Source organism: Dysidea avara, chromosome 14, assembly GCF_963678975.1.
Source record: "Dysidea avara chromosome 14, odDysAvar1.4, whole genome shotgun sequence".
NCBI classification, from domain to species: domain Eukaryota; kingdom Metazoa; phylum Porifera; class Demospongiae; order Dictyoceratida; family Dysideidae; genus Dysidea; species Dysidea avara.
In genome coordinates, this window is record NC_089285.1 from 11666097 (window position 1) to 11682026 (window position 15930).

The 15930-nt window shown below is 38.4% G+C and overlaps 1 protein-coding gene across 1 annotated transcript; it reads left to right on the plus strand.

Moving 5' to 3' along the window:
- Positions 1 to 1363: 1363 nt before the first annotated feature.
- On the plus strand, positions 1364 to 3082 carry LOC136244108 (uncharacterized). The gene is made up of 3 exons (XM_066035626.1): positions 1364 to 1426; positions 1476 to 1596; positions 1665 to 3082. The coding sequence occupies exons 1-3, from the start codon at positions 1364 to 1366 to the stop codon at positions 3080 to 3082; spliced, it is 1602 nt and encodes a 533-aa protein (XP_065891698.1).
- Positions 3083 to 15930: the final 12848 nt, after the last annotated feature.

Sequence of the window (15930 nt, forward strand, 5' to 3'; positions counted from 1 at the left end):
GCACTTCATTGCTACTCAGAGTTGGGGGTAACTAGCTATTAACAAGGTTACATAACTAGTTACTTTAAAAAAGTAACTAGTAATTTAACTATAGTTACTTGCTTTGTAAATAGTAACCTGTAACTGGTTACGACTTCCTGAAAAGTAACTAACTTACAGTACAATATTAGCTTGCAACAGTTACATTGTAATTATAGGTAATTATGCTTTAAAAGCAAGAGCTACACTTTCTGTGTACTGTTCTTCATGATTCAGCTTGAGTATACAGGCGTAACAGTTGAAACTGAGCTGAAATGGCTGCAGAATCATTATTTTTATAAAGTGTGCAATTATTATATAAGATTATAGTTCTCTTCTCCCTTGCTCTGGGCAAAATAATCATATCACAAAAGTTAACAAACAAGCGTAACTTATATATGAAAGTAACTAGTAACTAGATATTTAGTTACATTTTAAAAATAACTACAACTGTAACTAAGTTACATGGGATAAACATAACTAGTAACAAGTTTTCTGAAGTAACTACCCCAACTCTGTTGCTACTACAGTAGTACTAGTGGTTTTGGGTGCACAAATTATTTTTCAGAAGTCTTGATCAAAACCATTGCAACCCCTGTATCAGCTACTGACTAGTTTTCAGAAGAATTGGGAAGTATAGTTTTAAATAACAGCATGTGTGTACTTAGATGGCTTCTAATTCTCACTACTCTGAGGTGTAGACATTATAGGCACTTTCTACTTGTAGTCAACAAACATGCTTGTTTAACAGTTGTTATGCAAATTATTGATCGGTATTGATATCAGTTCTTGCATGAAGTGTACTGATAGTATGTTCACGTTGAGCTGAACCCTGAAAAACAGCTAAAAATTAAAAGTGGATTTTTTCTCAAAAGATTTAACATTTCAACCAACCAGATGATTATTGGTAACAGCAAAGGTGTTAACAACAGACACGTACAGTTTGGATCCATTACAAGTTCGGGAAAGGGCTATAATGGACACTGTACTTATATGGCTTCCCCATAGGAAATGTATTGTGAAATTTTTGATTGGCCGTAAATATTATGTAAAACATTTGAACAACAAGATTTTAAAATATTTTTAGCGGGTCAAGCAGTACTACAAATGAGCCAAATTTCAAGATCGTGTATAACTGCATCTGTGAGTTATTAAATGTTTTTGAGGATTCAGCTCAACGTGAACATACTATATATTGTATATGTGGGATAGAAACTGCCATAGTATCCAGTCATGCACCAATCCAATTTTCAGTACATCTTTAAAGATACAGCATAAAATCTTATTTAGTTGTATACAGTCAGTTCTACTGTACCCTGTTTACAACATCATTGTATTTGCACAGATGACTGAGATGCTGAGGAAGATCGGTCTGTTGCACCTTGCAGGGAATTTTGAGCAGGAGAAAGTGAGAATTTATGCATTATAAAACATTATGCTCCTGTACATTCCTATAGGTGACACCAATGCTTGTACCGAGTTTAACAGATAAACAACTAACAGACTTGGGTGTCACTGCAATTGGTGACAAAGCCATGTTAAGAGCAGCTGGTTTTTGTCATCCTCAATATATTGAATGTAAGTATTATAGCTATATAATAAATCAAAAAAATAACATTTTATTGCATGCATTCTACCTTATATAGGGCATTTCAGAAAACTACTAGATCATCTTACCATGTCACATGATGATGCCAGTCAAAATCTAGAGGATATCGAGGCTGCTATTGATGTGTTGGATTTTATCACTGATCAATGTCCAAGGGAATTCCAAATTAGTCATCTGAATCGCCTACGATCCCGTTTTCTATCACTGCATCAACAGCTGGCAATGCAGTCAGGTACCTGTACCTCTCTGGCTGTTGGATTAGTAGATTCTTCAGCAGAATCACATTCAACAGGAAGACCTAAGCTTTGTGTGAACTTGGAATTGGTTGAAGTGTTACATTCAGCTGGATTTAAGATACAGGAAATAGCCAGTTCATTGCTAATCAGTAGGGTGACCTTATGGAGGAGACTAAAAGAAGAAGATATAACACTGTCGAGATATTCAGGGATGTCTGACCATGAGCTAGATGACATTGTTAGAGAAATCAAAAGCAGGCATCCTTTCAGTGGCTTTGGTTTAATATATGGTACTATTAAGAGTAGAGGGGTTACTATCCAGCGATACCGACTACGTGACAGCATAAGAAGGGTTGATCCAATTAGAACAAGTGCTAGATTGAACCAGGCTGTTCAAAGGAGAAAATACAGTGTGCCAGGGCCTAATGCACTCTGGCACATTGACGGTAATCACAGCCTAATCCGCTGGCGATTTGTTATTCATGGAGGGGTTGATGGCTTTTCACGTATGATAACCTATCTACATTGTTCGACAAACAACAGAAGTCACACTGTCTATGAATTGTTTGTTCATGCTGTTGAATGCAATGGATGCCCATCTCGTGTCAGGTCAGACAAAGGTGTTGAAAATGGAGAAGTATATGTATACATGGTAACCACACGTGGAACTGGTAGGCATAGTCACATAGCTGGTTCATCAACTCATAACCAGAGGATAGAGAGGATGTGGAGAGATGTTTTCAGGTGTGTATTGTCTACATTTTATGCACTGTTTTATCACTTGGAAGACCAAAGGATCCTTGATCCCTTGTCAGATATCGATTTGTTTGTTTCGCACATAGTATTTTTGTCACGAATAAACCATTGTCTTAAAGAATTCAGGGAAAGCTGGAATAATCACCCAATGAGAAATGAAAGAAATTGGTCACCCAGGAAGATTTGGCTTAATGGCATTATAAATCCAAACAATGCTGGACAAACTGCTGTGCAGGACTGTGAAGTAAACCCTGACATATTTGGTGTTGATGATGATGGCCCACTTGGTTTAGAGCTTGACCCAAATGAAGAAGCTGTAATTGTGCCAGAAACATTGTCTCCTATTAATGAAGATCAATTGACTGAATTTGTTGACCAAATAGATCCTTTAGGTGACTGCGATGACTTTGGTTTTGAGAAATATAGTGAAGCACGTCAGTTGTTACATAGAATTATTCAGTAAAATTTATAATGTTGCAGTGCACATGTTTATTTTGTATTGTGAAAGTTTAAAACAAAACATATCCTAATATTCCAATTTGCACAAAAAATACTAACAGAATTATGTTTACTGAGTACTACTGATTCATGTATTAAATCATAGTGTATGATCTTCTTGTATTTGGTATCAGTGCTTTTAGAGCACAACTAAATATCTGGTAATCATGTACTGATAATGGTATAGTGAGCTTCATAAAGCACGTAGATGCTGCAATATTAGATGAGCTGTCGAACTCCACCTGTATCCTCTTCCTGACAATCTGCCTTCCTCCAGTTATGTATTTGAGAAAATCTACTAATTCTGTATAATAAAGTAAAGTGAAATAACAATGACAACAACATACAGTATGTATATAATTATGCAGTAGTGCATATTGCAGTGCTTCAAGTATGGTATACCGCCGGTATTTCTATAAATATAAGCTGTGAGAAATTTTCACAAGTGAAATTTTTGTGTTAAAAATTTTCACCGGTGTCCTCAAGCAATGACAATTTTTTAACAATGAATTATGTAGTTTTAAAATTATCTGTCCTTTTTGTATAATAGCAGAATAACAAGCAGTGAAACTTAAGTGTGGCATCTCCATTCCATGGAGGCTGCACCCTGAGAGTTGTCCACCGGTCACAGTTGTATACCATTTGTACTACTCTGACCTGATGGAGAACATGACTCAATAAATTCAGAAAGCATTGAAATAACTCTGGATTCTTCATCGGTAGGGTTCCTTGGCAGAATCAATGCATCCCAAAACATTTCAGCAGTAAGCTCTTCAATTTCACTGTACACAAAATACTCTTCAAACAGGTTAGGAAAACACTTGATTATATCTAAGAGCCCAAGAGTAGAGAGACCACTGGAAAGTTGAAAAAACACTGCAGCTCTCTTAGAAATAGTGTCGTGTAAAATAATGTCTTGTATTAGGGCTGCCTTAGTATCAAACTATAAAGGTATTAGTATACTGCTGAGTACAATATATCAGACTCAGTAACAACACTTACTGTAATCATGCGCCTTGTTCCAATTTCACTAATCAGATGATCAAATTGAGAGGTTGAAGTGACCCTTTCAAATCCTTCCTCTGTGTTTTTCTTTTGCAGCTATATGCATAAAGACAAAACCACTATCTATAACACACGAAGTGGCCAGTTCTCGAGGCTCAAAAAAAGTTTTAAGTACCATCTATGACTAAGCGTATACCATTCATGGTTTTTGTCATTGATATAATGGTGCCTGCACACTGTTAATATAGAAGTGGTCATAACACACCAGCACAGGTGTAATATTACTGTCCAAACTGGCACATCTTTACAAGTGTAGTATGCACACCACATCAATCACACTAATAAGAGTGTGACCACAAGTTTACAAATGACAAAAAGCACTTAGGAGTGGGAGGCATGTCATGACAAGCTATTATCAAAGTCAACTACTAATTTCAGTACTATTTGTGAAATACTGCATCATCTACAGTTTTGCAATTGGTATTACAATCCTGGAATGTCAACAATCTACAAACAATGTGTCAGTCAGCAATTTACCTACTTTATAACATCTCTACTTAAACATTGTTTTCAAAATGTATTAAAAACCTATATCACCAAGCATGGAGTTTCATTGTGGGTTTTAAATTTCACTCAACCAAGGCTTACATGTTCTACAGTACGATATGTACTGGCCCCTCTGATCATTAGTCTACAGTATTGTTATCCCTTTACCGTTGTTTACATTCTGATGTCTGATGACATAATTGATGTATTTTATTTAGCAATGAGCCAATGGAAATTAATTTTGTTGATACAAACATATATACCAGCTTTGTGCATTGATCTGAACTGCCTGTGTGTAATGGCTTAGCACAAAATGAGTTTATTGTCACAATTATATTTTAAATACATAAATTCAATGAAATTGATACTTTGTGATCCTTCTTACAACCCCTCAATGATAAAGGATGCCACAAAATACCTCTTTTAAACACTGGAATCATCTATAATGGCAGAGAATAGCTTTTCATGTATAAATATTGGTGTCATACACACCAATGTACAGTTACACTGCTTGTCTTATGTGCTTTACACACCATATCCTGAAAGTGTGACTGCACCCCAAGGGTGTGCTGCTGTTTAAGTGTGCTATGACCACCTGAGTTTTAACAGTGCATGAAGTTCACTGAAGAACACAGCTCCTAATGGGCTATATGGGTATCACAAAATGGCAACTCGGGCCTTGCAGACTACTAGAAATTGCATATCCCTTCGTATCAAAAGGGGATGCAACCATAATGTGATAATTAATGAATTACAAAATAATTAATGAGTTACAAAATGCAATTGCTGTGTGCATTTAACACCAAAGCAAAATAAATTACCATAGAAGTTTGATTTGGTACTAACTGGGTGCCTGGTTTTTAGACGTAGCATAGCATCAACTTGCTTTTCTTTAATGTTTAAATACCAAATGTAGGAATCACTCCAAAAGTAGCAAGTACCACCTAAAATGCTGCCTTTGAAAATCAGATCTTATGCAATGAAAATCACCTTTACCGGATAACATTAGTCTATCTAACATCTAACATCAATACAGTGTTAAAACAAGAAAACACTTAAAGACAGCTGGATATTCAATTCTAAAAAAATCGCCAGAACCCAAAATTTCAGCTGCCTGCCAGATCAGTTACAAGGCTAGAGGCTAAATGAAGCAGTGCATGAATACCATTTTACATCATAACAATAAACTCAGTGCTTTTTGTGGTTCCGACATGTGTGTACCCTCTGCACCATATCTTCCTTTTATTTTCAATCAAGCTGTTCTTATTTTCTTAATGCATTTAAACCATATCAAGGTGCTAATTTTCTGCATCAACACTTTCTTTGAGCAAATTTAGATGCCACAATATTATTTAAAGCACTTGCGCTACTGTAGAGGTGCTGGACACCCGTAGATACCTGTAACTTCATGACAGATTGACGAATAGAGGTTGAGCACACATACACCATACCTCATAGCAATCTATTCACTCAAACATGATGACCATACCACTTATTGGTCTGGCTGTATTATAATGACCACACCTCTTGATAGAGGCTGACTCTAATACAGCAGTAACCCTAATAGAACAGTCACATGTGTATAGCTGTATACTATAACAAAAAGCTAGGATTAATCTAGGGGGAGGTGGGGCACAGGCCCCCCTGGGTTAGCTATTTCCCCCCCTAGGTTTATACCTAAACTTTGAGAAATGGAAAGGTTTAATTAATCCCAAAGTTGCATAATCAAATGGTCAATATTTAATGGCATCACAGTAAAATTTCACCAAATTGTGTAATTTATACCTAAATTTTCTTTTTTTTTCTTCCTGGGGGAGCATGCCCCCAGACCCCCCTAGAATCCGAAGTGGCTTACTTCGTTTGAAGTTATTAATACTGTGTAAAACAAACTTACCATTTCCACAATTGCTAAAGCATCAACAGACAAATCATCATTGGTAACATAAGAGAGTGCAAGCTCCTCTGACCCTGTTGCCAGATACCAGTATACATAAGGAGCAAGGTATGGGAAGCCAGGGCCTTCTTGTACTAGTGAATGTACAATTAGAACACCCAAAATTCTGAATAGTGGTAATAATTGAGGGCTGTAAGTAGGGCGCAGGCAGTGTTTATCACCCATGAACATTGAATGGGGATCCTTAAATGCAATTTCATCCAGCACATCTGTAAAAAACTGCCTTCTAATACCACCAGTATCAAGCCCAGGCTGATTTATATAGGAAACACGTAATGGTCGGGATGGATCAAAGGTAACAGCTTTATAAAACAACAGAGCGTCATTTAACAAATCATCTTCATCAACTCTTACTTTCATTGGAGGACCATTCATCTTCTGTTGTAACAATGAGAGGATCTTCTGAGAATCAATGTCCAGCAAAATGTTTATAGTTTTCTCATTGTTCATTGATGACAGCCCTTGGATCACATCAATTGCATGTTTGGAGAAAGTAGGAAACATCTCATAAATTGCTGAGAGATCAAAACCATTCTCATATGTGCTAACAGAATCAAGAACCGGAGTAGGTGATGCACGAGCAATACTTGGGCCTGGAAAACTCTCAAGACTGTTGCTCAGTGGTATCAGCAATGGTCTAGTTGTTGGCATTAATCCAGATCTTTGCACCAATTGTGGTGTTGACATTGATCCAGGTCTTTGTGTTGATACTGATTCTGGTCTGTGCACTGATTGTGTTGACATTGATCTGGGTCCTTGTACTGGCGTTGAAACTGATCTTGGTCTTTGTACTATTGATATTGGTGGTGTCGACACTGGTTTTCGTGTTGACATTGGCCCTGGCATTGATACTAGTCCTGGTGTTTCCAGTAACTCATCATCATCATCATTTCCTTGTCACTTTCATCAGGACGGTCATCATTGTCATCATTCACTACCGCATCCCGCTTCAGTCGAACATATAAATCTCCTTGACCACACAAATGCTTCACTGCAGTGCCTGACCAAGTAAAATCTGGTGCCGTCTGAGACACTCGACATATTCTCCCAACACATTTGATGAACTTGATATCTTGAGGTGAGCAATGAGAGAGATCAACTTCAGGAGAAGTGGAGGAGCTGGTGATGACATTGCATATGTTATCAAGAATTTCTGTTTCAGTAGAGTTCAAATCAAACTGTACCATCCCATTCAAAATAATGTACTTATCTAACCGTGAGAATTCTGATAAATTATCAGAGCCCATGTGCTTAAAAACAATCAAGTTTTTGCAAATGCTGTGACGGCGCTTGGCACTTGTAAAAGTCAGTACTGTTGACTTGTGCTTTCCTTTCTTGGTAGGAGGAACAACACCTAATTCAAATTTGGGTCTACAGCCCATCACCCCCCTGGCTTCTTGTATGGCAGTTAGTTGGCGGCTGGTGTTACCTATCAACAATCATAAAAGCACAATTTAACATTAAAACAGTTCAGCTAGCCTGAAGCTTAAAACCTCTTGAACTATATATACCTCTAGAAACTTGACAAGCTGCTCTCAACATGGCTTTGTCACCTATTGTGGTGACACCCAAGTCTGTTAATTGTGCATCAGTTAAATTTGGTACGAGCTTTGGTGTTACCTGCAGGAATGAAGAGGAACATCATTTTAAATACATAACAATTTACATTCTCACTTTTTCCCGCTCAAAGTTCCTAGCAAGTTGCATTAACCCAACTTCCCTCAGCACCTGAGCCATCTGCATAATATACAGTATATAATCATTACCGGCTATAATATTACTGGGTTAACTATGGGTAAGGTCAGTGCTAGCTACTATATGAATAAGTCTCTGTTGGACATGCGTTGCTTTTGCTAGAATTCTTCAGTGATATAGGAGTGTTTATCCACTGTGAAAAACATTAGTAACAATGCATGTTTGTTGCTATTTTAAAAATGCATGACCCCTCAGTAACTGGAATTTAGTTAGCACTGCAATCCACAAAGTTATGCAATTTGTTTTTAATGGCTTATGTATCTGAAAACCTTGTAAATATCAAATTATCTGATTGACATGGTATAATGTTATTGTTTTAGCTATAGCTTGCTAGCTACCTCAGAAATAATCTGGCCGCTGGGTTGCCGTGGTATTGCTGAGGCCGCGTGAGCTGGATGGCTGTGGCAGGCAGCGAATTTTACACCCGACATGCCAGTAGGTCATCCCAGCCATGTTATTCACCAATCCTAGACCATGAGACCGTACACCTGCATGCATGCACTCCGAGCGGATGCACTCGGCACTGAGCATGTGTGACAACGTGTTAATTCATCCGACTTAGCTAGCTGCCGTAAATCAGGTAGTATAGTGAACAGATTACGCTGCCAACTGAATATGTATGCACACATACAAAACCTCACCTCAGCTTGCTCACCATCCATCGTCTTAAATTTAAAGTACTGAGCAACTATAGCAGAACGCACTGCTGTGTTATTGTACTAGGCTTTCTCTCACTCTCACTACTCTTGATCAGCCTGTCCAATATCACTACCAACTAGATTGCTCTGATTGTGATAACGATACCAACCAAAAAAATATTTTATTATTGCTACGCAAAAATAAAATTTACAAAAATAAAACACTAAAATTGAATATATCAAATAATTCATTGAATATACCAAATAATTCATTGAACATATCAAATAATTCATTGAACATATCAAATAATTCATTGAACATATCAAATAATTCATTGAACATATCAAATAATTCATTGAACATATCAAATAATTCATTGAACATATCAAATAATTCATTGAACATATCAAATAATCATTTTGAAACAAATGGCCTACCATAGTATTGTTTTGCTACAGTAAGTGATATCGTAATTCAAACACAAACATGTAATAGTAATAACTGAACAGTAGATTTAATTTGTGCAATATGTAAGTAACTGTACTATAAAACTAAGAGGTTGATCTGTTTAACAAAAACTGGCTTCCATGATGTAACCATGTTCCTGATGCTATACCAAAAACAGCATTCCAGTGAACTTGATCAAGCCTGTTGCTTTCCTTACGATATAGCTAGTTATTATGCCTGTCTTGCATGTAAAAGTACACTTGGCACAGCTTAGATGAACCATTTGTATGCTGGATATGAGCCAACCAGGTTTCATCACTATCACCCTTCACTGCAACCATGTCACCTGGCTCAGGGTACTGGGGTATTAAGACATCTTCTGATGTCAGTGGAATGTCTTCTCTTCTCTAGTCAATCACTGAAAAGCTGTTGTCCTCATTAGGATATAGCATCACTTTTCTAATGACATCCCTACCTCTAGCCATGATCATTCTGTCGGTGGCAATAACAGTGGGATTTCCACTATGTAAGTGGAAGCCTATTTGGTTGTATTTAAATCCTTGAACAAAAATGTGATGATCACCATTAACAGGGAACAAAAATTTCTTTGATGAGATTTTGATAACAACTGGTTCACTGGAGGTGTAATGGTTGATATATGCATCTTCATTAACTCTGTACAAGACTCCACTAAAATCATGGCAGGGAATGTACAGACTCCGCACTGAATATCCATCAGCATTTGTGTGAGGTAATGGAGGTGGTATGCTAAGCAGTGTATAGGCTGAGTCCACTTCATCTTCAGGTACTGCAAAAAATGTTTAGCACCAACTGTGATCTCTTTGAATGAAGGGGTTGTCTTTGACAAATCACATGCCACTGGAAAACTGGGAGCGTGTGCCTATACATAAATAAATAATATATAACAACATGCACAGTAAGGAAAAACCCTGCAGCATAATAATAAATATGTATTATTTTTCCTAAATTTTCTAGTCTATTCTGCGATTGCCAATATAAATATATCATTAGCTATATGTGAAAGTTATACATTGAAATAACCATTTTCCTTACAAGGTAAACATTTTCATTCCAAATAAGCGGGCGTGAATTGTTCTCCATGAATTTTAAGAACTCCCTTCGACATTCACTCCTAGCAAACGTGTGCTCAAGGTTCTTGGCATTTGAGGATCTTTGAGTGTAACCTTTCACTGCTCTTTCAAAAGAATAGCACCAATAATTGTCCAGAGGCCCAAAACGTTTGATGTCTTTTGAGAGATGGATTAGATTATGCAAGGTCACAACACAACTTTTCATACCTTCTGCCTCTTCTGTCAAAATGTTGTGTCTTGCTACCAACTTCTCTAAAAGATCAATATGTACACTAGTTCTGTAAGCCTAACTAGTACCATCCAAGCAGAATAGTGCTCATCTGGGAGATCTTCCAAAACAAATTCAGAAGCTGGAAACACAAATTTCTGCAAATCTTCTGCTTTTCAGTGTCCAAACTTCTGTGTGACTTCTTGTGGCACTCTTCCTCTCTTAAGCTCTACCATAAACAAAGGTGATTACATTTACACAATATGTGCGTAAGTATGTGTCTATCTGTATATATGTATTTTGTTACAATAGGAGATTGATAGATTACCTGTTGTCCATGGAATTTTTTTCAACTTCTTGTCCACTGCTTGCTTCGTGAGAATGCCCTCATTAAAATAATAATGCAAGTGATGACTTAGAATGTTGTGCATGGCATCAAACACTAAGTCCAGTGTTATGTTAAAGCCATAGAGTGCATTCAAATCATGTAAAATAGATAATCCAGTGAAACCTGATTGTTTAGATTTATTAGCTCAGACAGTTGGTAATTCTTCTGCCGTCATCAAATCTAATGATGATTCAAACACTCTTTCTGACCAAGGATGGCAGAAATGATAACAAAAATACCAAAATAATAGTTGGTGGCAGATGGATTTCTTTCACCTGCAAGAAACCACAATCTTTGCACCTCAGCTGAGAAATGCATTTGTAGCTATAATAATTTATTGCATGTACACCACCATAGGCTTGCATAGTTTTGCAGCTAATATTATGGGGTTAGATTCTAAATGTTTTGATTTACTCCTCATAACTGAATCAGTAGTACCTTGCAATTCACATCTACGACATGGATGAATGCTACCATTAACAAATTTCCCAACTTCTGACTGAGCTGGATAGTCACCTGTCCACAACAAAAGTAGACATCTCAACAAGGCATCACCAGATTGAGCTCCCAGGACCTCAGCTGAATAAGATACATTAATACCTGGAGAATAAAGTAAGTATATATGTGACCAGATTTTACAGAACCGAACCAAATCGCACATCAGGCAAAATCAAACTAACACCACCAGTGGATAGCTACACTATCTTACTACAAGTTTTGAACCTCAGCACTGCTCAAACTACACGAGGCTGGTTTTAATAGACGTCTTTTCTGGGTGGTGTGGAGTGCCCAAATGGCAGTTTCATGCCTTGTGAAGGACCTGGCTTGGCAAGAATCAGTGGTTTACTGGTGGACAGCCTTATGATGTTGGCCAGACGTGTTCTCTGTAGATTTTGCTACATATCAGCCACTAAGGAGCCAGCACAGCCCTGTAATCTCGTGTCTGGACTCCAATCGTGGTCTGCCTCCATTTTGAGGCCCATCTTTTGCCCTCCCCGCCACCCCCCAGCCTCCACCCCTTTGTGAGCACTCGTGATACTACTTCGCTCGTCCAACTGCTCAGATTTTCTATCTTATTTGGCGGGAAACTGTACAAGCAGCTACAAGTACTGGAAGTGGCTTGAAAGGTAACAGATTGATGCATCTTTTGTGTAAATTTCGTACGCGTGCTTGCTATCCTTGGAGAGTTATGCTGGCTTCAATTCTTTAAAACCGTTTATCTCGAAACTTCTAATCTGAGATTTGGATCGTTTTTCCAAAATCCAGTCACATATGCTTATTAAACTTTATAGATATGCATTTGTAACATAAATATGACTTCATTTACCGTCAGTGAATAATTCTTTCACTTCTTCTATCAATGGATGCAAGAAAGCATCAATAGCATTAGGCCTCTTGTTTGGCAATAAATGGCTTGGAACAAATCCACAAACATAAACTTCTCCGTCTTTAGATCTGTCCTCTTTTGACATAGTTGAAACCACCTCTATGTATTATTGTTGCCGTTACCTCTATTGAAGACTGATTATAGACTGATAACATTGTACAACAGTACAGACTTTATAGCCATACAATTATAGGATACGTTCTAACACTTACTTACAATCACTATTACATCACGCATGATTACAACATCACAGCCTATTAATAGTTACAGTTATACTACATCTCCTTCCAAGCTGTAACACTAGTTTTTGTAATGTTGTGGAGGTCGAATCTCTGTGCCAGTTTTGGAACGAGTTTGTATCTGCCTCGGCACACTGGTACTGTTACTGACTGTTACAGCTTCAGAGTTTCCTGAGGTCCTGGTTCTCAAGTGAGAGCGATTTCGACGAACTTCTCCAGATGGCACTGTCACTATGTAAGATCTTGGTTCTGGTGCTGATGACACAATAGTTCCTTGAACTTGGCCATTCTGCATGTCTACCCAAACTGGAGTGCTCTCAGGAAGGTCAGGTAAGGATCTTGTTCTGTAACGCTTGTTGTAGTTCCGTTTCTGATCATCTCTATACTTCCTCTCCCTTTCTCTGAATTCTTTCAGGTAGGGCCAATCTGGCTGAAAAGCTCTAGTGTGTTGAGGGACATCTGTCCTGATAACTCGTCCCATTAAAAGCTCTGCAGGGCCGAGTCCACACCATGGCAATGGGGTTGCTCTATAATTGAGTAAAGCTAAATAAGGATCAGGGGAATTTGACAAAAGAGACTTAACAGTCCTTACTGCTCTTTCAGCTTGTCCATTTGACTGGTGATAATGAGGAGAACTGGTCACATGTTGAAATCCATAAGTTAAGGAAAACTTGTTCATTTCCTCTGAGGAATATTGTGGTCCATTGTCTGTAATGAGAGTAGCAGGAATACCATGCCTTGAAAATATGGCTTTGAGGTGAGTGATTACACTTGAAGAAGTGGTAGAGGTTATTTTTTCTATTTCAACAAATCTTGAAAAGTAGTCAACCATTAGCAAATAAGTTGATTTCTTGTGTTCAAACAAATCTGATGCCACTCTTTCCCATGGATGACTGGGAAGGGGAGATTGAAGCAATGGCTCTCTCGGTAGTATTGCTGACTGCTGGCACTCTGGACAGGATCTCACAAATTCTTCCCATGTCACGGGATACCCCAGGCCACCAAATGGAAGTGTTAACTCGAAGTCGGCATCTCTGGATACCTTGATGTCCCTGGTGTATCTTTTGTAGTGTCTCGTGTTTCATCTTATCTGGTACAACTATTCTAGTGCCATACAACAACAGATTATCACACAATGATAGCTCACCACGGAACTGCCAGTATTTGCTCAAAACTCCTTTTGGCTTGTGGGTTGGCCAATCTGATTTACAATACTCAATCAACTTGGCACAAACATCGTCACTAGCTTTAGCTTGTCGGTAAACTTGTAGTCTATCTTTGCTAGCTGGCAATAGGTCTGTAAGAGTGTGAATAAACAGTTCAATGTCTCTGGCTGACAGTTTGGTAAGAGAATCTAGTTGATTATTCACCGGAGCTCTGGAAAGTATATCAGGACTGTACAATTCTTTCCCTGGAACGTGCTTGATGGTATACTCAAATCTCATCAGACGAAGACGAAAACGTAACACTCTGGGTGGTAAAGAGTCTAAACTTTTCTTTCCCAGTATAGGGACCAAAGGTTTGTGGTATGTTTCCAGTAGAATCTGCTTCCCAAGGACATACTCTGAGAATTTCTCACAAGCCCAAGTAATGGCGAGTGCCTCCTTTTCGATCTGTGCGTATCTTTGCTCTGTGTCAGTCAATGAGCAAGAGGCAAAAGCCATGGGCTTCCATTCACCATTGTGCCTCTGTAGTAGCACAGCTCCTAATCCATAAGATGAGGCATCTGCACTGATCTTAGTATCAGCTGTCACATCGTAGTGAGCAAGTACTTTGGGAGTAGCAATTTCAGCTTTCAACTTCTCAAAGGATTCAGCTTGTGGTTGCCCCCAAATCCATGTTCTCTTAGGACTAAGAAGCTCTCGAAGTGGTTGAGACAGTTCAGCTAGGTTTGATGAAAATTTGCTCATTTGATTAATCATTCCTAGAAATCGTCGAAGTAGTGTGACATTTGTTGGTGGACTCATGTGAGTAATAGCTCTTGTCTTCTGAGGATCCTGAGAAATTCCATCGCTGTTGATGATGTGACCTAAAAAAGATATACATGTTTGGTTAATCACACATTTATCACTGTTCAAAGTTAGTCCAGCTTGTTGAATTGCTTGGAGAGCTGCTCTGAGTCTACTGCCATGTTCTCTCTGGTTGCAGCCAAAAATTAAGACATCATCAATGTGGCAAACAATTCCAGGTAGACCAGCAAGGATGTTACACATACGTCTCTGGAAATGTTCTGGTGCGCTGCAGATCCCAAAAGGTAATTTATTAAAGCAAAATCTCCCTAATGGTGTAAGGAATGTAGTCAGGAGTCGGGAGTCTGGGTCTAAAGGAATTTGCCAAAAGCCACTGTTTGCGTCTAATTTTGAGAAAACTTTTGCTCCTGATAACTGAGCTAGGGTGGTTTCAACTTTTGGAAGAGGGTGAACTTCTCTTAAAACGCTTTCATTTCAAGTCTACACATATCCTCACACCACCATGCCTGCACACCAGGGTGTTGGTGTCTCCACTTTTGAAATAACTCCCAACCTCTCCATTCGGTCCAGTTCATTTCGAACTTTAGATCTCAAAGGAATAGGTATGTGTCTGGGTGTAAACAGGGCATAGGATTTTGCATCTGGTTTCAGTCTGATAGTGTAGCATTCCTTCATGTTGCCTAAACCTGTGAATAGGTCAGGAAATTGATCTGGAATAGTCTTCTCTATGACATCAATTTGAGGTAACATCTGCAGTTGTCTGATAGCAGGTAAGCCTAGTAGGTTACTTCTCAAGTTGCGAATGATGTAAATCTGCTGAGTACAGGATTTCCCATTGAGTGTCAATGTCAGACTGACTGTCCCTAGGACATCTAGTGGTTTACGATCTGGTCCACAAAGCCTTTGTTTTGCTTTTCTCAGTTTGCCTGGATGACTCAGTGAATTCCATGCTGATTCAGACATTGCAGTAACTTGTGCACCAGTGTCAATTTTAAACAACACCTTGTTTTTCACCATGACTTGCACATTCCAGCTTTCTGGCACATTTTTGGTATGTGCTTGCTCATCGCATACTGTGTTCAGGTAAACAACATCTGTGTAGAGATCATCACTGTTAAGGTCAAGGTCTTGATCACTGTCACTCTCCTGGTCTCTTGTAGATA

Bases quoted from the DNA above. Each gene is read 5' to 3' on its own strand.
- LOC136244108 (XM_066035626.1), top strand. From the start codon at position 1,364: ATGACTGAGATGCTGAGGAAGATCGGTCTGTTGCACCTTGCAGGGAAT. The intron at 1,427-1,475 runs GTGAGAATTTAT...ACATTCCTATAG, and splicing joins GGAATTTTGAGCAGGAGAAA to GTGACACCAATGCTTGTACC. The intron at 1,597-1,664 runs GTAAGTATTATA...TACCTTATATAG, and splicing joins TCATCCTCAATATATTGAAT to GGCATTTCAGAAAACTACTA.